General features: G+C 41.7%; 1 protein-coding gene across 1 annotated transcript in view; it reads left to right on the forward strand.

Moving 5' to 3' along the window:
* RXFP1 (relaxin family peptide receptor 1) overlaps positions 1 to 17,692 on the forward strand; it is a 1,193,379-nt gene extending 1,175,687 nt beyond the window's left edge. Inside the window, exon 18 of the mRNA XM_078677666.1 lies at positions 16,703 to 17,692. Within this exon, the coding sequence (XP_078533792.1) occupies positions 16,703 to 17,004 (302 nt within the window). The 3' untranslated portion in view covers positions 17,005 to 17,692. The remainder of the gene's footprint in view (positions 1 to 16,702) is intronic.
* The last annotated feature ends 10,226 nt before the right edge of the window (positions 17,693 to 27,918 follow it).

The following is a 27,918-nucleotide window of genomic DNA, read 5'->3' on the forward strand; positions in this document are numbered from 1 at the left end:
CCCCCCTTTTTTCTCGGCCCCCACTGGACGAACCCCCCCCAAATTTTCAAGGGCTGCTCAGAAACAAAATGTGCCATTTTCCTGAAAATTTCAGCCAATTCCGTCCACAAACGCCAAAGTTATTAGACATAGAATTTTCAAAAAATCCATAGAGAAAAAATCCTAACTATATATACCTACTGGCGACCGCCAGTAGGTAATATATATATATATATATATATGTATATATATATATATATATTCACTGAAAAAACCATAGGTTTCAGGCCTTATATAGTTAGGAATTAGCATTTAAAAAAAACTTTGAAATTCACTCAAAAAACTATAAGTTTTAGTGGTGTTATAGTTAGCTGGACATTTTACTCATACAAAACCAATGAAATTGCTCCTATATAGTTAGTTGTACTAACTATATTTCACGCACCCGCAATCCACTGCTGATGATGTCACATATTAGATCATTCATGACATGGTCAGTGACATCACTGATGACATCTCAAATGACATCACTGATGACATCACTGATGACATCATCCAGTGAATGTGGTTTGCTTCGTTATTTAAATATGCATTATATATATAGCAATTTACATTGAAGAATGAGTGGATATATATAAATAAATATTTGGATGGAGGATTTAGTAGCAGTGTAATTGACTGTTTACTTGACCAATTTAAAATGTCTCACTAAATATGGTGGATAGTGACTAAACTGTGTGAATATTGGTATCACTTTGTCAGTTGTTGTGTAAACTGATTCTACAGTTGGTTACTAGCTATGTGAAAGTCTATATTAGTTATTGATTAGTTAACTGAGTATTTGTATGGGAGTGTGAAAGTGTGTGTGGTTCGGTGGGGGGTGTGTGACTGTCCAAAGATGTGTGAATAGTTGATTAAGTAGATATATGAAGTTAAAACTACATGTTCTAACAGTTTGGGTGAGGGAATCTCTTTATGGGTGTGGTGATGAGCAAATATATTTCTCAAAGGTACAGGTCAAACAAACTATAAAAGGCAGTGTATGTGTCAGTTGTTGTATATAAATAAGTATACATAAGACACAATGATTGTGTGAGTGACTGTATGGATGACTGTATACTTGTAATAATGATTTTATAATTCACTAAGTATGACTTACTATCTAAATGAATAGAAGAAGTGGTGTTTGTATAAGTGTTTTGCTAAGTAAATATGTAAGTATGATCCATTGTTTGCATAAGTGAGTAGGATGACTTCATATGTGAATAGGATGCGTGCTGTTGTTTAATGTCGATATAGATGTATAAGTATTTTTGATAGTGTTCTATTGTTCATTGACAGCATGTATGAGTGAATCCATAGGTAAGTGATTAGGTGTGTGTATACATCTATGAATCACTGAGTGGATTTTTAGATACTTGTATTGCTGTGACAATGGATTTAAATATGATACTCTGTATTTTACAAACAGTGATGAAAAATTGTAATAGTGTATGAAAAGGTGTATGTGATTGTCACTTGGATGATGTCATCAGTGATGTCATCAGTGATGTCATTTGAGATGTCATCAGTGATGTCACTGACCATGTCATGAATGATCTAATATGTGACATCATCAGCAGTGGATTGCGGGTGCGCGAAATATAGTTAGTACAACTAACTATATAGGAGCAATTTCATTGGTTTTGTATGAATAAAATGTCCAGCTAACTATAACACCACTAAAACTTATAGTTTTTTGAGTGAATTTCAAAGGTTTTTTAAAAACGAATTCCTAACTATATAACTCCTGAAACCTATGGTTTTTTCAGTGAATTTCAAAGGTTTTTTTAAATGCTAATTCCTAACTATATAAGGCCTGAAACCTATGGTTTTTTCAGTGAATTTCAAAGGTTTTTTAAATGCTGATTCCTAACTATATAAGGCCTGAAACATATGGTTTTTTCAGTGAATTTCAAAGGTTTTTTAAATGCTAATTCCTAACTATATAAGGCCTGAAACCTATGGTTTTTTCAGTGAATTTCAAAGGTTTTTTAAATGCTAATTCCTAACTATATAAGGCCTGAAACCTATGGTTTTTTCAGTGAATTTCAAAGGTTTTTTAAATGCTAATTCCTAACTATATAAGGCCTGAAACCTATGGTTTTTTCAGTGGTTTTAAAAAAAATAATTGATTGGTTAACTGGCTTATTAAGTGTATCTTAAGTGAATACATATATTAGCGAGTAATGTTTAAATATTTAAATATATGCATGAGTGATGTAATATGTGACGTCATCAGCAGTGCATTGCAGACGTGCAAGTTATAGTGAGTCCAACTAACTATAACGTGGGAATTTCAATGGTTTAATGCGAGTAAAATTTCCAGCTAACTATAACTGGTGTGAAACCTATGGTTTTTTCAGTGAATTTCAAAGGTTTTTTAAATGCTAATTCCTAACTATAACTGGTGTGTAACCTATGGTTTTTTTCAGTGAATATATATATATATAAAATTTCTATGGCAAAATGAAACCCCTCATTTTGTTCCTTTTCAAATAATCAAGATGACTTCAGGTGTGCCATACTTTTGTCATAAGTAAGACTGTTAGCGTTCTAGTTGTTCTTTAGAACACTCTGGGACATTCTGTTATTGGGCTATAGTTGGGCTACATCTGGCTGATATTTGGGCTACATTTGGGCTCTTTTGTCTCTGGTGGCCATCTTGGGAGACTGCATATCAGAATTTTTTTAATGAAATATAAGAGGATTTGAGAATCACAAAAAATGTGCCCTAATTTTTCTTTCTTCAGCACTAATCATAATTTCTATGGCAAAATGAACCCCCTCATTTTGTTCCTTTGCAAATTAAATGTTTTAAGTGTTAACACTTTATTCCAATCAAGATGACTTCAGGTGTGCCATACTTTTGTCACAAGTAAGACTGTTAGCGCTCTAGTTGTTCTTTAGAACACTCTGGGACATTCTGTCATTGGGCTATAGTTGGGCTACATCTTGCTGATATTTGGGCTACATTTGTTTTTGTTGTCTCTGGTGGCCATCTTTGGGCTACATTGGGCTACATTGGGCTACATTGGGCTACATTTGGGCTCTAACATATATATAGCCCAATATATATTTTTTCAAAGTTAATTTTCGTAAAAACCACTGGAGCACATATCTTGAGACATAGCAAAGGCACATCAGGCTCCCAGCCCATACAATTTTGCCAAGTTTGGTGGACAACCATTCAGCCGTTCAGGCTAAAAGTGAGTCCAACGGCCCTATGGAAATTAACAAGGGGAAAACACTCTTTGGGACCCCCCTTTTATCTTGGCCCCCGCTTGACGATTCCCCCCCAAACTTTCAGGGAAGGAGCGGTGCACCGCGAGGTAAAGTTAAGGATAATTTCAGGAAGATTCCTCAACCGGCGCCAGAGTTATTCCCAATAGAATGTTGCGATTTCCCTATGGAAAACAATCCAAACTATATATACCTACTGGCTATTGCCAGTAGGTAATATATATATATATATATATATATATATATATATATATATATATATATATATATATATATATATATATATATATATATATATATACATAATATATTTAAATAAATGATTACAACTATTTAACGTTATATTATTTTAACTAATTTAAATAAATTACTTTAAAGTTGATATTTATTTAAAAATAATATTCTTTCCTTTTCTGGTTGATGGTCTCTTTTATGATGTTCTTGACACAATATTTTGGTTGTTCCCATTATAAGTATAGGGCCATGTTATTATGATGAATGATATTTTGACACAGTATTTGTGTCTCTCGATGATTTGTCACCTTCAGCCACACCACCGAACTTCACTGGACCGACCATCGCTGCATCCACTTCACCTTCCGGAAAACCATCACGCATCACCGCTGGAGCAAAGTCACCAAAGACCAGCTGAACACAACCCTCGCCCGAAGCCCACCCGTCAACCCCACAGACACCCCAGCCCGCAACCTCAGACGGTGGCTCGAATACTGCGCCAACACTCTCACCCCGATCAAGGAACCCTCCAGCAGACGCACCAACAAGAAAGCCAGCTGGTTCACCGCAAACCTCCAGGCCTCCAAGCAAACCTGCCGAAAACGGGAGAAAAAATGGTACCGCGAACAGACACCGGACAGCTACGCAGCCCACAAAAACACCATTCGCAGACACCATCACCTCATCAGATCCACCAAGGACCGCCTAGACAACAACGCACACAACAGCAAAGAGCTCTTCAGCATTGTGAAGGAGCTCTCCAACCCCAGCTCTAACACTAACGACATCCCACCATCACAAGACCTGTCCGACTCCCTCGCCACTTTCTTCCATGGCAAGATCGCAGACATCCATGACAGCTTCAACAACCTGACCACCCTGACAGCCACTGAGACCCCCGACCACACGGCCACCCCCACACTGATCCCCTGCTCTCCTGGACCAACATAGACGACGACACCATCAAAATCATGAACACCATCCACTCCGTCTCTCCGTCAGACCCATGCCCTCACCACATCTTCAACAAAACCAGCGCCACTATTGCACCCCATCTCAGCAAGGCCATCAACAGCTCCTTCGAGACCGCAACCTTCCCGGAGAGCTGGAAGCACGCCAAAATCAACGCCTTACTCAAAAAACCCAAGGCGAACCCGAGAGACCTCAAGAACTTCCGGCCCATCTCCCTGCTCCCGTTCCCGGCGAAGGTTATCGAGAAGACTATCAACAGACAACTGACCCGCTACCTCGAGGAGAACAGCATCCTGGACCCATCCCCGTTCGTGTTCCGCAGCACCCACAGCATCAAAACTGCCCTCATCACCGCCACCTATGACTTCAGGGCCCTGATGGACAGCGGCGAAACCGCAGCCCTCATCCTTCTGGACCTATCAGCCGCCTTCGACATCATCTGCCACCGCACCCTACACACACGCCTTCACAACGCAGGGATCTGAGACAATGCTCTGGAATGGACCACCTCCTTCCTCTCCGGCAGAACCCAGAGCGTCCGCCTCCCCCTTTCCGCTCCGAAGCCACTGAGATCATCTGCGGCGTACCCCAAAGATCATCCCTCAGCCTGACATTGTTCAACGTCTACATGGCACCGCTCGCCCACGTTGCCCGTCTGCACGACCTCAACATCATCTCCTACACCGACAACACCCAGCTACTCCTCTCCCTCAGCAAGGACCCCCTCACCACCAAAACCAACCTCCACAAAGGAATGAAAGTCGTCGCCGAGTGGATGAGGGACAGCTGTCTAAAGCTGAACTCGGACAAGATGGAGGTCCTCATCCTCGGCTCCACCCCGTCGGCCTGGGACGACTCCTGGTGGCCGACCGCACTGGGAGCAACACTGACACCCATCAACCATGCATGCAACCTGGGGTTCATCCTCGACTCAACACTCTCCATGACCAGGCAAGTCAATGCCGTCTCGTCCTCCTGCTTCAACACCCTCCGCAAGATCTACAGGTGGATCCCCACCGAAACAAGAAGAACGGTCACCCAGGCCCTTGTCAGCAGCAGGCTGGACTATGGTAACACCCTCTACGCAGGAGCCTCGACCATACTCCTGAAACGACTACAACACATACAGAACGCCTCTGCACGCATGATCCTTGGCATCCGCCGCCACAGCCATATCACACCCCACCTTAGAGACCTGCACTGGCTCCCTGTCAACAAGAGAATCTCCTTCAAGCTCCTCACCCATGCACACAAGGCACTCCACAATACCGGACCGGCATACCTCAAGAGACGACTCACCTTCTACACCCGAACCGCCAGCTCCGCTCCGCAAACCTCACCACCGTCCACCACATCAGAAGAAAGACCACCGGCGGCAGATAATTCTCCCACCTCGACGACAAAACCTGGAACACCATCTCCATCCTCCTCTGGCAAACCCAGGACCTACTAACCTTCAGGAGGCTTCTCAAGACCTGGCTATTCGAGCAGTAGCAGCAGCCCTCCCCACCCCCACCGCCTTGAGACCCTCACGGTTAAGTAGTGCGCTTTACAAATGTTTTGATTGATTGACTGATTGATTGATTTGTTCACAATATTCTTTCAGACAACCTGTTGAATGATACCCTATGAGTCCCTGTGCTCTTCATGTTGAAATATTTTTAAATAGCACTGAAGATGCCTTAGTATATGAATAAACTATATTGCATAAGGACAAACGGACACAGTCCCATTGTATGTAAAACAATAGCAGCTCTCTTCACATGCCCACCCAGTTAAGAGCCAATATCACTAGGCGCAATACAGGGTGAGCTGGAAACCGCTGCAATGAGTAGGTTTCTAACTTGCTTGTGATGATACCTTATAGCTGATGTCCAGCCATATAATTTCGGCAGACCATCAGCAGCACTCTCAGAAGCTTTTCTTTGTATTTTTGGGGTATGGAGGAATTGGTCTCAGTCAGTGCCCATTATAACACTCTACCCCTTCCCATTTTCTGTCACTTCGTGAAGAAGTTTTTTCAAGTTGGCGTGGACAATATTGATGGTCAGATGTATATCTGACAAAAGAATATCCTCAATACTTGCTTTATAATTCTCAATCCAAGAGCCCTGTGGACTACACTGTCACACTCATTTTGAAATAAACTCTATGAAGCTGGGTTGAACTATGTTGTGCTGTTTCTCCAGCAAGCAATACTCCTAGATTCGTAAGTGAAGCATTATTCCCTCTAGTTAAATCAGACTCAAGTTACAATTCTAAATGTGTTTGTTGAACTAGGCCCTTTCTGTCGGGTCATCCCCAAACTTTTTGCGTTCATCCTCCTGTTTTCTGCTAAGTTTTTGTTGGCTTTTACACTTTAATACTACCAACCAGGGATATGTGCTTGTGCCCCCTCCTTTAAACATGGTAGTTGTGATATTTTTTTTATGTTGTATTGTTTGTTTATTTGTTTTTGGATTTTTAGTGTACTTGTTTCATTTAACGTTATTAATTTTGTAATTTTTTATTGTATGTTTAAAATGTTTGGAATATGTTATTTTATTATATTATTGAAAATAGTTTATTTTTATGTTTAAATGTTATTTTCAGTATTGTTTATCAGTATTTTATCGATGCTAGTGTTGTCGATATTATTTATATCAATGTTTTTGTTGTGTTTCATTTTATTTTAATGTTATAGATATTTATTTTTCCTTATTTTTGTTGTCAATATTTTTGTCATTGAGATTTTTTAAAACCATATTTTTTAACGTTTGTGTTATTTCTGTTTTGTGAATTGGGTGTCGATACTTTTGTATACGATATTGTTGACTCGATATTTTTGTAATTCGATGTTATAGGAGTTGATGTTGTTCCAGTGATCCGTATTTTTCACTACTGCAAGGATTACCATCCCAATAGAATAACATTGTGTTGACTTGTTACATTTAATAAGTGCTAACCTTCAATTTGTAGCAATAAGGAATACTGAGCTTGGTCTCTAATGAATTGTAATTTAAAATATTATTTAATGGTAATGTTAAATTTTAAGTCACCATTCTAAAAATGCCACTTTTGGAAAGGTGCCATGACTAGGTGTAGCTGGCAGTTGATCTTTGTGTATTGCTTCCATATAGTGAGACAAAGGGGAAATAGTTGTTAACAGCATGGGTCACCTCTGACTTGATAGAAGCGGAGCTGTCATCTACCATACTTGCACATCACAAGGCCTCTGCATGAGCACACACATCACAACGTCTCTGCCTGAGCACACTCCTGAAGGCTTTGATACTAGTTTTTTGTATCCCCAGATAAGCTCTGGCCAGGGCAGGGAGGCAGGAAATTCTAAACATCTCTGGGGGGTAAAAAACCTCCAGAACCTTCTCCTACTTCAAAGTGGGCACCAGGCATAAATTATGGACCCTCAGACCCAACTCTTCAGTACAACTCTGGACCTGTGGATACTTCAGAAGGGCTTCTTTGCTGTTCTGGTGTCAGAAGGACTGCCACTCTACTGCCCTGGTAGCTGAAAAGGGAGACTGGATCTGCACCCTTCAGCCCAGGCTGAAGTGACTCCAAGGGTCAGCTGACTGATCTCCTGTTCTGAGATACAGGGACATAGCAAGCTCCAGAAGCCTCCCTGCATCTGCCCAGCTGACCTGGACATGCAAGAGGACCTGCCTGAACCCTGCTTGCTGGCCTCTGCCGGAGTGAGTTCCTGAGCCCCAAGAAGTGCCCCTCAGGTCCTGAACCCCTGGCGTGGCATCAGTTGAGCTCTCTCTGCAAGAAAATGAGAAATCCTAATGTTCTGGGCTCTTTGCAAGAGTGAAGGGGCCTGATTGCACCTACATCTTTCCACCCGCTAACGCAAAGCTCCAGTTGTGATGCCTGGCAATGCGAGATCTGCACTTCAAGCTACAGCTCTGGCAGCATGCAGTGATCCCCAAGGTGATCTCCAGCAACAACCGGCCACGATGCATGACGGAATCTTCGTGCTCCATCGCAGTAGGTCTCAACTTGTGACTTTCATCCAAACTTGCATGACCATCTAACCGCATGTGTTGCTTTGTGCTTTAACGCACTATACTTATCTTAAATCTTTAAAATGGCATATCTCCAGCTCTATTCATTGAGCTTTTATCGATTTTGTCTAAAATAATTTATTAAATTGTTCTTTTTTTCTACATTGGTGTAGGTTTTTTCTTGTGTTGTGTTTTCCCTTTATTACTGTTTGAAGTGCTGCATAAATACTTTACACATTGCCTTTAAGGAAAGCCTGACTACTTTCGTGCCAAGCTACCAGAGAGTTGAGCACAGGTTAATTTAGTGCTTCCTTGTGTCTCACCCGGAGAGAGTACGGTTGCTGCAGGAGTATGGTTTTACCCCTCTCAACTAGTAGCCAAACTTCCAACAGTATTTATCTGTTCTCCCTGAGAACAGTTGTTCCGGTTAAGCTCGCAACATTATGCTTCTAGCCAGAGAGATGATTAAGGGGCTCATTACGATGACATGAGTATGCCCGCCATTGTTGCAGTATTTGGGACAGCCCGCAATTCATGCGATGGTCCCACCACTGCAATCATGATGCGCCCACACATTGAGGGTATTTAACATTGAGGACGGTGCTGCTGGCTGCTGCACCGTACTCAATGTCAAAATGTAATGCTGTGCATTTCCCTACACTACGGTGCCTGCCACGCAGTGCAGGGAAATGCAGGGGGGTACCATGGGTACCCACCGAGTGCAGCAACACCTCCCCCCAAGACAAGAGGGCCCCCAAACCCCGTCAGCATTGTAATCTGGCGGCAGGTGCCTGCTAGGCACCGCCACCATTTCCCCAGTCCTGTCCGCTCCCCAGGCAATCCTAAGACTTGCTGAACGATTCCACACGCCATCGTAATGTGGCGGGGGAAATTGGCAATCAGATGGCGGAGGGCCCGCCACCACACGGCTGGCGGTGGCGGGCATTCCGCCAACCTAATGACCCCCTAAGTGAGGTAACACTCATCACTGGCATTAACTTCCTTGTTCGTCTAGCTAGTCCCAGTCCTCACCGCATGAGCTTCAGTCATATTATGGTACAGAATTCACCTATATTAAAAAAAAGATTAGTTTAGCCCCTACCAATATGACTGTTTTATTGGATTAATTGAGGACAGGATCGTTTTAGGACCTGACCAGTCCTTTTTGTCTAATGTGGCTTCAACTTTCGACCTCTCTCTGAACATAGTTCTTCCTGCGTTTTCCTTCTCCCTCTATAGAGACGTAGTTTTAGGGCACTCTTTATATCTTCACAGAGCCTTTTCTCTCTCTCCATCGAACATCTTTTTCCCATCAAGTAGATTACATATTTGCTACATTTAGGTTGTCTAATAAGGATCACCAACTTTGCATATATCCATTTTGAGTAGATGGATTAAAATGGTTATTTTTTTTTGCCTACTTGCCTATTTGAAAGCTGCTGTCCCTTTGCCATCTACTATCCAAGGTAGATACACTAAAATGCAATGTCTTCATCGTGGGCAGTTTTGAAGGGGGCTTCAATTAAAAACATTTTTGACCAGCAGCACCTGGGTCTCTCCAAATACGTTTACTTCTCATTATAGACTGCATATGGGAAAGGTAATTTCTTCTTCTTTTGAATCAGCTGAAGTGTCTGCTGTACAATAAAGTGTTTGTCTTTTGTTTTGCTGTGAATATAATAAATACCAACTGTCTGTTGCAGTTTCTGGTAGCGATTGTTAGACCGGTCATTCTTAGGGTGGTGTTTCCCCAGAATTTATTGCCATTTACCTACTGTTTTTGCTGATACTTTTTGTTGGCCTAAGGACGACTCTGAGCACTTTACCACTACTAACTAATGCTAAAGTGCATGTGCTTCTCCCCTAAACATGATGACAATGGGTTTATTCCTGATTGACATATTTCTCGTACTGATAAGTCCCTTGTAAAGTGGTATACCATATACATAGGGCATGTACTTCAAATGCTATTAGAGGGCCTCTAGGGATTTAGACCCAGATCTCTGTACTGGAGTGAATGTTTGACATTGTTCAGCAATCGGTCCATCAATTGTTCTTTTTGCTTGCGTCGCCCTAAGAGGGAAGGGTATGGCTAAATGTGGGTCCCGTGCTCGCCATGCCACTGTAATCAAGTTATCCCAGCTGATGAGGGCTAATATCCCAATACCAGTCTTAGGATGCTTGTTTCCACTCCAGGGTGGACCTGGCCTGGCAGTTCTGGCTGGACTGTTTCAATGGGAGCAGGGTCCAGACTGATTTGCATATAGCTAAGTCCAAACTGGAATGTCATAGTGAGCAAACAACAATGGATTTAGGCCCCGATCTCTGCACTGGGGTGAATGTTTTATATTGTTCTACATTTCGTCATTTCGTCTAATTGTGCCACCCACATAAGTAGCCTTTCAAACTTGTCTCAAGCCAGCCACAGCAGTGCCTGTGTGTACAGCTTACTGCCACTTTTCCTTGACTGACTACTGCCACTTCACCTTGACTTTTAAAAAACACTTGCCAAGCCTTAAACTCCCCTTTAATTGCATATTTAGGGAGAGTGTGTGGCATAAAGGCCAGAGTTGCCGACTTTGGAGCTGGGGATCCAGGTTTGCGTCTCAGCGTTGGCTCAAAATCCTGTGATTCTGGGCAAATCACTTAATCTCCCCGTATCTAGGAACAGCACCTAGAGACTCACACGGGTGATTAGCAGCGCTTTACAAATTAGAGTATTATTATTATATATAAGTCACCCCTATGGTAGGCCCTAAGTAACCCTACGGGCAGGGTACTAGGTAAGTAAAAGGTAGGACATGTACCTTTATGTTTTGCTTATCCTGGAAGTAACAGACATCCTATTACGTTTTTTACTACTGGGAGGCCTACTCCTCTCATATGCTAGTATTGGAAATTCCTTAATTTATTTATTTATTTATTTATTTAATATTCTTATAAAGCGCCAGACTAGACCCCCGAAGGGGTATCTCCGCGCTATTGCTGCAACACTAGAGTGTACTAATTCTGAATGTGTGCCCAGAGGGAGTGGGGATGTAAGCTAGAAAAGCATTATTTACCAGGATACAGGTAAGTTTTTAAAATTTTCCGAAAGGTCAGGTGGCTGGAGAGAGATCTTAGTTCTGGGGGCAGAGAGTTCCAGAGTGCTGGTCCGGCATAGGCTAATGCACGGCCGCCTTGTCTGGCCTTTTTTACTCTGGGTGTTTGCAGAAGCTGCTGATGGCTGGAGCGCAGAGGGCGCCCGGGAATGTAAGGCTGGAAGATTTCGGTCATGTATTTTGGGCCCTCCCCTATCATACTCTTGTGGATTGTACATAGAGTTTTAAACTGGACTCGCTTCCTCACTGGGAGCCAGTGGAGTCTCATCAGCAGGGGACAGGAGGGAGTCCTTGATGGAGCATTCAGGACAGTCCTTGCTGCAGTATTTTGGATTACCTGCAATTTACTAAGTTGTTCCTCGTTAGCTCCGAGGAGCAAACCATTGCAGTAATCCACCCTGCTGATGACCAGAGCCTGCACAAGCGTTTTTCTGTGATGGTCCGGTATGTAGGGGAAGACTCGTCTTAACATTCCAATAGCCCGAAAGCAGGTGCCAGCAACTTGATTTACATGTCCCTTGAAGGTAAGTTGCTGATCAAAAAGCACTCCCAAGTTCCTAACTGTACTCTTGGGGATGGGAACAGGGCCAAGCTCTAAGGGCCACCAGTCGGATGCCCAGTGTGTTGCCGCTTGTCCAAAACACATGACCTCCGTCTTCCCCACATTACACTGCAGACAGTTTGTTGACATCCATTCTGCAATGGCTCTCATGCCATCTGCAAAAGATCTTTTTATTGCAGGTGTAAGGATTTTGAAAGGAAAAAGGAGTTGGGTGTCGTCGGCATACGACACCGGGGTGAACCCGAAAGATCTTGCCAAGTTGGCTAAGGGGGCCACATACACGTTGAAGAGTGTAGGACTTAGGCACGAGCCTTGTGGCACTCCCTTATTGAGCTCCCTTAGAATGGATTTGTGGGAGCCCAGCCTAACTTCTTGGAAACGACCAGTCAAGAAGCTCTTCATCCATGCCAGAGCCCCTCCCTCCACACCCGCCTCACCTAGGCGGTTGAGAAGCACCGTGTGAGACACCAGATCAAAAGCGGCGGAAAGGTCCAACAGCACCAGAATCATTGAGCTGCCATCATCCAGTGCCATTTTGATGTTATTGGTCACTGTCTGAAGGGCTGATTCTGTGCTGTGGTTTGGCCTGAAACCAGATTGTGAATAGTCCAGGCCTTCCGTCGCTTCAAGGTGTTGAGAAAGATAGGTGTTCACGTGCCTCTCCGTAACCTTGCCCAGGTAGGGTAGGAGGGAGATAGGTCGTAAGTTGGAGAGGTCTGTCCATGGAGAAGATGCTTTTTTTCTAATCGGGTTCACCACCGCCCTTTTCCAGTCTGCTGGGACCTGACCTTTTGTTAGGGAGATATTAATCACATCCAATATGGGGGGTCCCAGGATAGAGATCATGGGGCCAACCATCTTGGCGGGAATAAGGTCACTTGGCGACCCTGATTTAATATGGCTGCAGAGGGAGAGGAGCTCTATGTTGGTAATCGGAGGAAAAGATGTTAGAGAGGGTTTATTGCTTATTGCCGGAGTCTGAGGATGGCAATTGTTGGTATTATTTATAGCGCTGTTAGCTGCTACTATTTTTTCATAGATATTATTTATTTTATCCTCAAAATATGTCGAAACTTCATCACATAGGTCTTGTGAGAAGTCATCTGAGCTCTCACAAGCAGTCGGTTTAATAAAATTCTGCAGGATATTAAAAAGCTCCTTAGAGCAATTGCCTGCTTGTGCTATCTGTTGCGTTAGATGTTGTTTCCTGGCTAGCTTTATGTTTTTATAATACTTTGATTGAGCATCTGAGAAAACTGCTCTGCTACTCTCGGTCTTCCTTTTTCTCCAAGCCTTCTCAGCTCGCCTGCAGTTTTGCTTTTCTACTCTCAATTCGTAGGTATACCAGCTATCCTGTTTGGACACAGGATACTGTTTATGCTTTTTTAAAGGAGCTACAATGTCAATAGCTTGCTTAATAGAGACATTGAGCTTAGCTAAGGCCGTATCAGCTGTGTCTGTTGCTAAAATTTCCGGATTTGTCCAGGATTCCTGGATTTTGTTGGCAGTGACTTTGTGCCATTGTCGACGCCAGGTAGGGGGAAGGGAAGCACTCTTTACAATTCTTAGAGGAGTTACTAATAAAAATTCAAGCATGGAATGATCTGTCCATGATATTTCTTTAACCGGTAAGCAGATTGCTTTGGCACTGTTACAGAAAAGTAGATCTAACATATGTCCTCCTTTGTGGGTTGGTCCATGATTTTGTAATTCAAGACCTAGGTTAGAAAGGTCTGTAATCAAGGCAGTTGATTCGGAGAGTGTTGGTTGATCTACATGTGTGTTAAAATCTCCCAAAAGAAGAAAATCTTCTTTGGATTTAATATGAGGGGCTAAAATTTCCTGGAGGGTAAGTGCAAATTTCGGGTTAGGTCCTGGGGGTCGATAGACCAAAGCACCTTTCCAGGTGATATGATTAGTAAGAGTGAATTTAAAAATCATTATTTCTAGCTGTGGGTGCATATGTTGTTCAATAATGGTGACTTTTATGCAGTCTTTATGTATAATTGCAAGACCACCTCCAGTTTTTATTTCTCGATCTAAATGTTTGATTTTGTACCCAGAAGGGATCCCCATGGCTATGGCAGTGACTGTGTGAGGTTTTAGCCATGTTTCAACAATAAAGCAGATATCTGGCTGCGTAGAATGAATTAAATCCCAAACCTGGTGTTGGTGTTTGGGTAATGATCGCACATTTAGAAAGAAGCTCCTAAGGCCTAGTGTGGGAATGTTAGGGTCAGAAGGAGGTATGCTGTTTCCAGAGAGACGCCGACATTGCAGACAAGAGAAGCCTCCCTCTACACGGTGCCATGGAATTTTAGTGCTACATAACAAAGATGGTCTGAGGGACAGTAGCGTTTGGGCAGAATAAGAAATTATCCGTGTGCCCTTACCGGTAGAAACTCGTTGGGCAGAGTCAGAGTCCATCGCCCCTCGCCTTAATACTTTAAGGCTGTAATTCCTGATCAGAGAGGAGTAACTTTTTCATTTTTCGTATGTCTGGAATGGTAATGATAAATCCTCCTTACTGGTGATGTTGGATGTAGCCCTACTGTTTAAGAAATGCACTTACTGCTTAGTGTCTGACAGCCTGTCTCCAATATATGTCGGGGAAGGGTGACATGTATACTCTGTGCATTGCCTCTAGAAATCACAACACAGGAATGATAGGTGTGTCTGAGTACCCATCTACATACATCTGCATTCCGATGGCCTTGCCTGGGCAAGATGGAAGGATGGGGCTAACACTACACTTTAATAGGCTGTGTCCTGCCCCAACACAAGGTATTTATTACCCCCCACCCCATCACACACACACACACAGATAACCTGGAAGGCAGGACTGGGTCGAAAGGGATACTTGTTCACTTCAGAGAGCTGCTTTGAAGTCACCCCTCACATCAAAGGAACTTTTGGGTACTGGATCTCTGGGCCAATAAAATCAGACACCACTGAGCTTGTAACTAAGCTCTGCCAGAAGGACTGCTGTGCTACTTAAAGGAATCAACAGGACTGCTGATCTGGAAGGCCTGCTTTTCTGTTTGTTGCCCTGCTGCTCTCTGATTTTGCTGAAGGAGAGCTGGACTGTGCCTTCACTCCAAGTGATCTCCAAAGGCTTGTTGGCATGCCTCCTGTTGCTTGAGATTCAGGGATACCAAAGTCTCTACCCCTGTGCCTGTGCCTGTGCCTGGCTCACTGGAATTGGCCCAGATGCGTGCAACACGGATTTTAATTAATTACCTGTCTGTGTGTAACAGAACTGCAAAGGAGTAAAATCAGCACATCGCATCGGAACCAAAGCTTTGCCTCCAGAGATCGACGCATCGGACAGCTGCACCTTGGTGAGATCAACGCATCGCTCAACACCTCTTGACTCCAGCACCCATCTTCAGAACTGAAGCATCGCCTTTACTGCGTGGAGAATATCAACACATCTTGTTGTTTGCGACCAGGAAAAGTACTGTGTTATCCGGTGCCTGCATGAGTCCTGTAGCCGGATGGCGCTCCATCGCGGTCAGCCCAAACTTTGACTTTGCCCCGATCCAGAATGACCTAAAGTAACCTTTTTAGCGCTACTTGCTTCAAAGCGCTTTACTGCATATTGTTTTTTAAATACAATATCTCAACTTCTATACATTGAATTGTTGTCAATTTGGTCTTGTTTTATTCAAAATATAATATGCTATTGTTCTAAAGCTCTGAGGAGTTCTTTTGTGATGTATTCATTGTGTTACTTTGTATGTGGGTCTGTTGCACAAATACTTCACACATTGTTGCTTTAGATAAGCCTGACTGCTTTGTGCCAACCTTCCAGAGGATGAGCACAGGTTATCTTTTAGTGTGTATCTGGCTTACCCTGACTAGGAATAGTAGTTCCGACCTGGCCTGGGTGCATACCTCAGTCAACAAGGAATCCCACTTCTAACAGTGATGTTTTTAGTTATCTCACAATTTTTACTTTGCTTGGGTATACTGTGGGGAAGACGGAAGAGGAAGACGGAAGAGAAACGTAATACTCAGACTACTTTGCAGTAAGATTCATAACTCCAAGTTGTAGTCTTCCTCATCACAGTCCTAGTTCCCCCTTCTACTCTTTCAGGCTGCTTGATTTCAAATTCTTTAAGGAAAGTAAATATTGTGTGAGGTTAGGTTTTGGCTTTTATATCAAGGTGTGTGTAGGGTTAGTGCCCTCTTTATGGGTCACAGAAAGGAAGTTCAGTAGCAACTATATTCATAAGGGTTAAGAAAATATTTTCTAAAATAGGAGAATTCAGTTCCTAGATGAGACTGACCGCATACTGTGTGGACCGAGATGAAGAAGGCTATGCTGCAAACTAATGAAGCTTAAAGGTAAGTAATCCGAGCACCACTGTGATCTTCAGGTCCCAAGTTTGAATTTTTTTAAACGAGTCAGTCATCTGGGATAGTAAATTCAGTTCAATTATTGGTATTCTTAACACCAGTAATTTATAATGGTTTAAAATATCAGAACTATGGATTCAAAAGTTAAATTCATCTTACATGTGATACTCTGTTTTCCATCTAACTGTTTCTGTACTATTTTTCAGGTTCCATCAGCTCCTGGGTGGTCATTTTTATATTACCAATCAACAGTGCTCTCAATCCGCTACTTTACACCCTCACCACAAGACCCTTCAAAGAACTGATTGGTCAAATTTGGACTAACTACAAGCAGCGGCGGTCCAGAAGAAACAAGCATAATCAAAAGGCTTACACGCCTTCATTTTTCTGGGTGGAGATGTGGCCGCTGCAGGACAATTCCCCAGAACTAATCAAGCCGGATGCATTTATGGACTCATGTGAAATGTCAGTCACTACACATTCCACAAGACTGAACTCCTATTCATAAGAACACCTTCTGAATTGAACATTTGTGAGAGGGTTTGCATCCAATCATATGCACTGCGCCTTACGAGTTCTCTCATTTGGATGCAAAGTACTGATTTACTGTACACTATCCATGACCAAGAGGTAGTCCCAAGAGAAGACAACTACTATACACCAACAGACATTCAAGAGTCAGAGTGTCATTCCTGAGGAGGAGGTTTCGAACATTATATAGTTGTAATTAATTGAACATTTGCATTGAAATGGAAAATGCATAATGAATGCTCTTAAACTAACGGAATGGTGAAGGTGTCATCAAACTAAAGCCAATCAGCTTGCCAAAAGACTTACCTTTGTCACTTGAAGACCAATTGTTTCCTTTGTCCTTTTTTGGAGTGTGAAGGTTTACAGTGACATCCTGTATCACAATTTCTTTTCTTTAGATGTTTGCATAAAACGGATGGACACTTAACATTTATTTTTTTAAAGACGAGGCGTTTAGCTTCTTCTGCTTTTCATAATGTTGGTACAGTACATGCATACAGATCCTATGAACCCACTACAATCGATACTATTTACCAGCAGGTGAAAATCTTGTAGAGATTTGTGTGAAAAGACGCTTTGGCCATACCTGGGTATAACACCAATTCAAGTTTAAAAGAATAAATACACTATTAAGGATTTAGGCTCATTATTCATATTAATGTAAAAATACCCGAGCTAAGTCAGTGTATTTGGTTGTCTATCATTTTTTTTATCAACCATACAGAAGTTAATTATTCCATATGGAACTGGATAAGGAGAGAGGTAAAAATATGTTAACTACAATATCCGAAGATAAATGCAAGAGATGCAAAGTCTTCAAGCTATGTGGATGGCCATATAAAATAATCTTTTCACATGCAAACCCAACTATCAAGGTACTCAAGGATATAAATGGGTCCACTCAAGGATAGAGTGAGATAAAACAGCCTGGAGCCTGTTCTAGTGCTCAATAATTTACGACAGAATGTTTCCCTTTTCCATCTGAAAGGAGTTCACAAAGGGATTACTGGCACTCATAAATAGTTTTAAAAGTGCAGACAGTTCTGCAACAGAAATGGAGAAATGCGCACTTGCACATCCCACTCAAGGCATGGGAAGAGGGCATTCCGAGGGGAAACAACCTTTACAACGCAACTTTTACAACGCACTACCATTACAACAAAACTTTTACAACGCAACATCCATTACAACGCATGCATTTACAGCGCTACCATTACAACGCATGACACTACAACGCACACCACTACAACGCATGTCATTACAACTCAGTCATTACAACGCATAACATTACCATCCAACACTTACCCTACTGTTGCACCCCCTGGAGTTAGAATAGTAATTTTTACCCCTACACTATTCAACACTTACCCTACTGTTGCACCCCCTGGAGTTAGAATAGTAATTTTTACCCCTACACTATCCAACACTTACCCTACTGTTGCACCCCCTGGAGTTAGAATAGTACATTTTACCCCTACACTATCCAATACTTACCAAACATGCAATGTAATGTAATGTGTTGTAATGGTATGCGTTGTAAAGGTAGTATGCGTTGTAATGGAATGCATTGTAAATGTAGTTTTTAAAATTTCGTTGTAATGGCATGCGTTGCAATGGAATGCGTTGTAATGGATGTTGAGTTGTAAAAAATGCGTTGTAAAGGTGTGCGTTGTAAAAGTGTGCGTTGTAACGTCATACATCCCATTCCGAGGTGTGTTTTTCATTGAAAGTTTGGGAGCATCACAAGCATACACCTTTTTGGTAGGCCCAAACTTTGATATAACCGTTTTCCAACCTGGAAATGGTCAGATATTTACTCCAGCAGCACAGGATTTCCAGGGGGAAAGGAGAACGGAATACTCCCACATTTGGTGAGGATGTAGGATTTCTCTGGCAGAGAAAAAAATTTGCTTTAGCAAAGGAGGATTCATTTCCCCTGTGTGGACTTCCCTGCTATGGAGAACTCACCTGAAATTCCCAAGAGTATGTATGGAAGCCTTCACTTGGCACAGCTTTATAAGCGTACTACTGAAAATGTTGGTGAATACCAAAAATGTATAAGCCTCCACCCGCAAATAAATAGTAATCTAGCTTTGCAGATTTAGCCATTTTTTGTGAAGCAGGCTACAAGTATTGAGCTTCAAGTTAAACTTGAAACGTGATCACACCTCTTTGCATCTCCCACTAAAATACCACCATACAATATAAAAGACATGATCCAAAACTGAGCGAGACAGGAAATGTATCTATATCTCTTACCATGGAACGAACTTGCACCCAGTAGTGTTGTAACTTGAGTCAAAACCAAAACTTGCAGGGAAGTTCCCCGGAGCATTGCTGACATCTGGCACAAAGATTACAAAGAGTTGAATATCCCTCCTTCAGCTACTTGGAGAAAGATTATTCTGTTGTACTTTTTTTAAATAAAAAAAGTTTAGCATAATCTGTGAAAATAACTTAAGTGGCCTAATGCATTTCATGCCATTATTTTTCTGGTATGTCTTTAGCAATGACAACTCATATTTTTGTAGGGTTTTATTAAGGCTGGACCAGGCCCGGACTGGTGATTCTGGGCACCGGGCAATCCCCTGGTAGGCCGGATAGTGTGGGGGCCAGTTTTATCAGAAGGGGCCGGTTTTGCTTGGGCCGATTTTCCATGAGTCAGAGTCAGTCTCCTGCAATGTGTACCTTTGGGGCAGACAACAGGGCCCAAATGCCATATACATTTTAGTTGCTAATCAAAATAAATGTGTGCAGGGCCTCGTAGGGTGTGTTAATCGGGGGTCATAACGTACACCCGTTTCTTCAATGATGCTTCAAGGGAACTTGTAACATAAGGTCTGTATTTTAACCAGCTGTGGGACTAAGTCACTGTCAGGCCCGGACTGGTGATTCTGGGCACCGGGCAATCCCCTGGTAGGCCGGGTAGTGTGGGGGCCAGTTTTATCAGAGGGGGCCAGTTTTGCTTGGGCCGATTTTCCATGAGTCAGAGTCAGTCTCCTGCAATGTATACCTTTGGGGCAGACAACAGTTCGGAACCCAAATGCCATATACATTTTAGTTGCTAATCAAAATAAATGTGTGCAGGGCCTCGTAGGGTGTGTTAATCGGGGGTCATAACGTACACCCGTTTCTTCAATGATGCTTCAAGGGAATTTGTATCATAAGGTCTGTATTTTAACCAGCTGTGGGACTAAGCCACTGTCTTTTACCGTTCATTTTATTTTAAGCGCTGAGAACATTCAATAAGAAACGGATGCAGATTATGACAATTGTCCAGTTTTAATATGCTGACAATTATAGCTTTACATGCATTATCTCGTAAAGTATCAGTGAATGGAGCAACAAAACGAAAAATACGACAATTTTAAATGAAATCACTTGCTTTCCCAGAAATTTCATGGAAGTGTGTAGACACTTCGTGCTTGTTTCTGTGCGAATGATGACGACGCAATCGGATTTGAAGTACAAGCACTAGACGTCTTTGAGTAAAGTTTGCTACGCCTAAACAGGAATTATCTGTGTTTTTAAGTATGTCTGAAGTCTAACAATAAAAAGAAAACACGTCAATAGTTTCTAGAACTACCTTTACTTAGTAATGTTAGGGAGACGTGGAACTGCAGATATGTTTGCCATTGAATAATAGGGACAGTTTAATTTGCACTGAACGCGCTATCTGTCCTTGTTGTGAGGTTGCGTTAATGTGCATCAGATGCGCTAAAAATAACGTGACATGAATGACCCTTCACACATTGAACTTAAAGGCATTTATTATCTTTTATTCCCAGCGATAAATATTTTTAAATGATATGTGCGGCAGAACTGGTTCAGGTTGGTTCTCCATCCAAATGTCTTTTCCAGGTTGGTGTCGAGACACAGTCTTTGTGTAAAGGCGCCACTCTCAGCAGGTAACCTCTGGCCTTGAGCACCTACCACAGAGGCACACAGAGGTGTCAGGTTCAGTGCCCTTCTTCTCTGCATAGCCACTCTCACGTGCATTTAATTTGTTTTATAGCGCTACTCAAAACTAGTGTAGGTTGTGTGAACACTTTACAACACACACATTATATATGGAGACAATGAATTATACGTGTGTAAATCAGTCAGTAGGAAATAATACACACAACAATGTGAATTGCAGGGTGTGGGAATCACATATCATCCATACTGGTAGGCAGTACATTTTAAGAATGTGTGTTCTGAGAAGCAGAAACTCAGAATTTAAAATGTACCTCAGTGGTTGGGGTTGGCTTTACCATTAAGAATATATTTCTAACTAAACAAACCTTTTTTAGCAGCATTTGGATAAAGAAAAACTAGGGAAGAACGAATGTTCTAACCTATAGCATGCAGTTTGCCTGCTGCTCTTTGATGACAGGTTATTGGTCATTGCCCTATATTACGATTGTAATTTAGGAACTACTAGTTACAAAAACATCTCTGTGGCAAAAGCGGTAACCCACTGAGCTATGCACATAAAATACAGTTATGTGATTTGCATGGTACATGTTCTTTGCAGCAGACATATTAACACTTTGTGCTACTTTAGGAAGAGTCAAAACTGTCACTAGCCCAAACTCTAATCTCTCTCCAGCAGGAACATTAACCACCAGAGTTAACTTGGCATTTTTATGCTGGACACACTACACACAAGGTACTTTGCAGCAGGTGCTATTAAACCCATAAGTTATTTCTTTACACAGCGCCCCTCGAGTCAGCATCAGGTGCGGCTGCACCAGTCAGTCCGCCCCATAGTTCCTTGCAGCGACAAGACCAAGACCATGTTTCAGCACGTATCTGTGTATGTGGTGTTTGTATAGCACAAACCGAGTAACAGAGCCCTGTACAAGGCCAAGTCCACAGGTACATCTATGGAGTGATTGGAGGGTTAGCTAGGCTCTGAGATATGCTGTAAAATGCACCATTTTGGTCTGTCTTTTCAAATAAAATTCTTGGGGGGGGAGAACCCACCCAAACCCATCTAGTAGGGGTCGGGCTCGCTCACCACATGTCGGATTGGGGCTGGTCTGCCAAAATTTGCCAGGGCTGCTTTCAGTCCCCAGTCCGGCCCTGGGCTGGACACTTTAAGAAATTACAAAGTAGCTAAACACAGGAACATTGTGGTTCAACCATCAAAGTACATTTATAGAGCACCGAACACCCAAAAGAACTAAGCACCGCAGCAGTCATCCACTGCAAACGTAAAAGAGGAATATTTCTGTGGCATCCTAAATTAGGGCTGCTGCTCCTGGTACCAGATTCTGTAATGTGTTAGCATGAGATATGATGGCATTCACACCTGCTGTGTTTTTTGGCAATGCAAGGAATTGGTTACTGCTAGACCTCTAAGGCCCTGATTGCATGTTCAAGAATACGTTTCTATTCATGTGCAGACATGAGTTTGCACAGGGATGAGGATTATGAGTTGCATAATAATTAACACACCCACACAATTTTGTTCTGATAGATTCAGGAAGGTTAAACGTACTAACATTTATAGCAGAGAAAAGGCCGGGGAAAAAATTAAAACCTGCAGAATTTGGGTCATATTTATCAAAAATTTCCACTGATGCATAGTCAAGCAAAATGGCACAAAGCAATGAGTGAGTCTTTACTTTCCAGTGCAAAAGGCATTTTGCGCTAGAAAGGACCCCTTTTTTTAGCACAAAAAACCCGAAGCTCTGCTTTGCATCAAGTGGGCATTACAATGCAAACGCCCATCATTTTTTAAGCAAAGCCCAATTCACTAAGTTAGCCATATTGAGATTCGCTTAAAAAACGAAGGCCTCCTTGAAGCAGGCGCTAAAAGGAGAAATGTTTTCATTTAGCAAAAAAATGGATGCATTACATGTACGCTGAAGTGCACAGCACACATCAAGTGTTTGGTATCCTTCTGTGTTTGTCTTGACATAGGAAGATGTGTTAGAAGGGTAAGCTTCCGGTACAAATCCTATGCTAGAAAGCTCATATTCATCTCCGTGACTCTGTGCAGCATAGAGAAAGACCACAACAGCAGGCCAATTTTATTAGGCATGGCAAATTTGGTTGTTGCACTGAATTGTGTTAATAATTTGGAAATCTGTCCCTTCGTGTGTTAAATAAAGATTCTGCATGGCAAGACTAATTTCCAAGTAAAAAACACAGAATGTGAGGTATCTCGCTATCTGGTAAATACCTCAACCGACCAGTGGCATTTATTGGGTGTGATTAACAGCTCTCCTTCACCTTCCCAGACTTGTGGGACAATATTATTGCAGTGAGATATTTATTTCCCCAATGCTCTCATTGGAGAATTTTGTAACAGTTGAGATTTATAAAAGTTATTTTTGGATATGCCTTCAAGTAACTAATTGCAACTTTCAATCTTCGCTCAAAAAGAGTCACGCCATAATTTTGGTGACAATCAGGTTCCTTTCAAGTATAAGATGCAAGGTAGATTAACCAATGTACCACGGAAAGGTTGCTTACGGTAAGGCCTCAATGTACTTGCATATAATTTAAGGATATAACAATTATCAATGTCAATGGTTTGTGATAAAGTACCTATGCTTTTCTTTCGGTTCTGCAAGAAAAGAGCCAAAACCTAGGGGCCCATTAGGATGGCGGGCGGATCAGGGGGCGATCCACCAGCCATCCTTGCCGGAATGACCCCGTGCCATATTAGTATGGCTGGGGGGTCTGCAGCGGACGGAAAGACCATCTGCCGCTTTTCCGCCCCGGTCGGTTTATATGGTGGCGGTGTCTATCAGACACCGCCAGCCATATTACTAAGGGCATTTTCCAATGCCTTTCCGTGGCGACAACTGAACTAAAATTTTCCACTTATAGTTAGTTCCAAATCCATAAGCCGTACAACCATAATTTACACACCAAATGCACCGCTTGTGATCTCACCCACAATGATGGATCACATCTCAAATAACATTGATGAACTCACAGGTGACATGAAGTACGACATTACCATTAACATTTTCAAGTATTGATAAAGTATGATTTCTTTGGGTATGTGTTATTATTTAATAATGAAGCACTGTTAGGTTTTCTTACTAATTTCTATATTTGTAGTAAGTACATCTTCACATGAAAGAGGAGACACCCTTTCAAGCCAAAAGGGACGGGGTAGAGTCTATCAAGTACAAAAAATTTCCCTTCTGTGCTATTGTGATATATGTGGAACACACACTGTTATCCCTACAACCCAATACAAATACACCAAACATAAATTTGCTTCTAACCAAAATATTACTATGTCTCCTTTGTTAGAAAATGTCATACCTGTTTATTGTTATCATCCAAGTTTACATACAATGATTAATATAAAAAATCCCATTAAAAAGATTCAATAAACAATTATTCAAGAATACAGTGTATTAACACAAAGATTAAAAACACTATATATGTGATTACCAAATTCAGTTCTCAAGTATGTACCACACTGTCATGTTTATATTCATTCTCTCATTAATGTATATTCTCCTCCTTGTTGTCTCATATCCCACATGTCCTAACACTTCCCAAATAAGGACAACAGCAAAAATAATAATATTCAATCACCAACTTGTATGAAAATCTCACTTTTTTAAAAACAATATCTGTAAAAATATATTTTTTTAACAAACAATGTAAATCAATGAGCGTTTCAGCGGCATTCTACGGTTGATCCACCGCCTTCCTCTGGATGAATTTATACATGTAACAACTTTTCACCATAAAATCGAATATTCTAGGAGGCAAGAAAGACATAAAAGACCCAATCAGTCAAAACATTTCTAATTATACGGAAACATCCCTCCATTACATCTATATTTTGGTGCAAATTACTGGTTGGGGATCCAATAACCCAATGTTTCTTGTTTGGGGATAGAGTCTATCCTGTCTAAATCCAAACCGAATTAGGTGGTCATTTTAGATATACCCTCTTCAGCATTGCTAGTATCTATGGTAATTAGCTTCAGATATTAAAAATTAGGATATCCATATTCCAATGGTCTTTACCATTCCACCTATATAGAATACATTCTACAGTTACCCATCCCTTCTAAATTTGGGAAACTGCTCTGAAACCATAAACACAAATGAGAAACAGTGTTTAAAAGGGAGTGCATAAATAGTCAAAAAAATGTACTGAAAGTTTCATTAGTCCATTATTCATCAACGTTGATCAAGTCAATGAACTCTTCTTAAGACCCAATAGAACGAAGGAGCCATGATATGGTATCCAAAAAAAATATCTTTATTCTTCAAAATATCAGACTTCAGCCCGGCCAACACATTCCATCCTGACTTCATCAGGGCTGTAAATGAATAATATATAACAGATGAATTACAAATCATCCAGACAAGTGCATTAACAAATAACATCCAAAAACATACATTGGCTTCCTAAACCTAAAATAAACATTCAACACAACCATATAAATATTGTTTTTACCAAAAATGTGGTTACCACCCAAATGTATCCCACCATAAGTTGACATTGTAACATACTTTAAAAAAACATAAACATATATTAAAAATGAGAAGAAGGACCTGTGTCTTGTCCTCTACAAACAGCCCATGAAAAAGATAACCCCCAAGGTATGGTTTATATAATGTGGCCCATAGTATTAATAAATGTCATGTTTTACTCACTTTCTTATAAAACTTCTTGATACTCCCTCACTGGAAAGAATTAGTCAGAAAGGAGAAGATAGTGCTAGAGAACTAAGTCACCAAAAATCCCTTACAAAGAAAAATACAAGACCCTATAACTACTGATAAACAGTATGAGCCTGATTACGATGGTGGTGAACCCGCCACCGGCAGCCTGCCGGTGGTGGGTTCACCACCATCGTAAGGCCATTCTCCGCCCGCCAGATAAGGATGGACGGGAGGGTGCTGATGGATGGAAAGGTCGTCTGCTAAAGGTCCGACACAGGCAATCGTTACGATTGCCTGTCGGAACCGGCCAGCATACCTAGAATGGTGGTGGTGCCTAGCAGGCACCGTCCGCCACATTAAGATGCTGCTTCAAGCCAGCCTTTTAATGTCTGTTCAACCGCCATTCAAAAGCTGGCGGAGATGTACTTTGGAGGCCTGTTGCGGTCCCCCCTTGTGCAGGAGCATGGGAATTGTTTACTTGGGCAGTTCCCTGACCCAGGTGGCAGGCACCACATAGTGCCTGCCACACAGTGCAGGGAAATGCACAACATGCATTTTTGCCATTGCGGCAGATGCTGCGGCCAGCAGCACCCGTCGCAATGGTAAACATGCAAAATGTGACCGCCACAGTGGCTGTCGCATTGTAATTACATGTGCCGGACTGCCACCATTTAGGCGGCCGGTGCCAATTCCCGGGATGCTGATCACCCTCTATGTTACTAAGTAGATTCTATTGTCCCAATGGTCCCACTATTAAATCTAATCTTTCAGTTACAGAAATGTAAGTGCCGTTTTTACTCACAATGAAGAGTTCCGCTATTTTGACTTCTTACTGGACAGGAGTGGGGAAGGTAAGTGAGAAGGCTTGATATAAGTATCCCCAATGGGCTCTACCAAAGAAAACAGTACCAATAGATGTTGCAATAAGTATCCTACCCCCACATAGAATCTGCTAAAATGATATCCTCTAAAAAATTCTCCCTAGCGCTCATTTATCTGAACTAGATTTAGAAAGAGCACTATAGTCACATTAAAAGAAATATTTTTTTCTATTCCTCTAAATAAAAAAAATATATGTCCTAATATTTAATAGATTAATGCTCAAAGAAGGAATATGAAGAAACCATATACCTATGCCTCTCTTGGTATCAATGTCCAATTGTCCAATAGCTTAGTCCTAAACCTACACTCAGTTAGTATAACTGAGTCACTGAACCAAAAAAGATCCTTCATACATTCATTTAATATCAAAGTATAACCCATTTAATAATATAAAACGTTGCACCCAAAGCAAGGTCTCCTAGCCTGCAAGCTTATGCAAAGAAACACAACACCACACCAATGCGAACCCCTCTCGTGTCCAACACCCTGGGTATTCAGTCTTTATAGTGTAATGCAGCAAATCAATGCATGCAAAAATGTAAACTAACAAATCCGTGCCCTTCTTACATAGCACTAATCATGTTCACCTATATAGCTATTGGACAAAAAACGCTACAATCATGAGCTACGTGCAGCCTGCAAGAAATGCAACGCGACTAATCCAATGAGTTGCCACATTCCCAGAAATATATATTGCACAATTACACAAACACGCCAAAGTACAAACACTCCCACCACATCACTGAAAGGCCATAGGTTAGCCCTAGATTATCTCATCTAAATGGCACCATGTATTCAAAAGCACTCTCTGTACAATGGTAAATTCACGTCAATGACCAATAGCCCAAACTTATCTCTTCCTTGTGAAGTATTTTGGCAATGTCACCCAGATCGTGCCAAAGAAAGGCACGCATTTATACAAGTGCTATTGGATGAACAAACTACCAATCAAAAACTTGAGCTATGCTGGTGTAGCTTAGAGTTCAGTTTCCGAAACCTCAGGCCAGAGAGGAAACAGTCTATGTGAAATCCCACTGGATGATTATGTTCCAATGAAAACTAAAGCTTCATCGGAATTGACCAGCCCCTTGGCCACCCACCGTATCAGCAGGTGATAAGTCAAGTATGTTGCGGAAACAGGGGTGTTGTATTTAATTTACAAAAATCGGGGTAAATCTTCTAGGTATTTAATGGTGACACTACCTTTAGGTTTTTGGATCAGTATTCTATCATTTTTGAGGGGATATCAAGGTGATGCTATTAAAGAATATCCCTTCCATCACTATTTACACCTCTCCTCAAACAGCATTCTCTATTTATCTAGCTCAGCATGGTCACAGCTGCGTAAAAGACGTATTGAAAGACATAC

Source organism: Lissotriton helveticus, chromosome 2_1 (genome assembly GCF_964261635.1).
Source record: "Lissotriton helveticus chromosome 2_1, aLisHel1.1, whole genome shotgun sequence".
Taxonomy (NCBI): domain Eukaryota; kingdom Metazoa; phylum Chordata; class Amphibia; order Caudata; family Salamandridae; genus Lissotriton; species Lissotriton helveticus.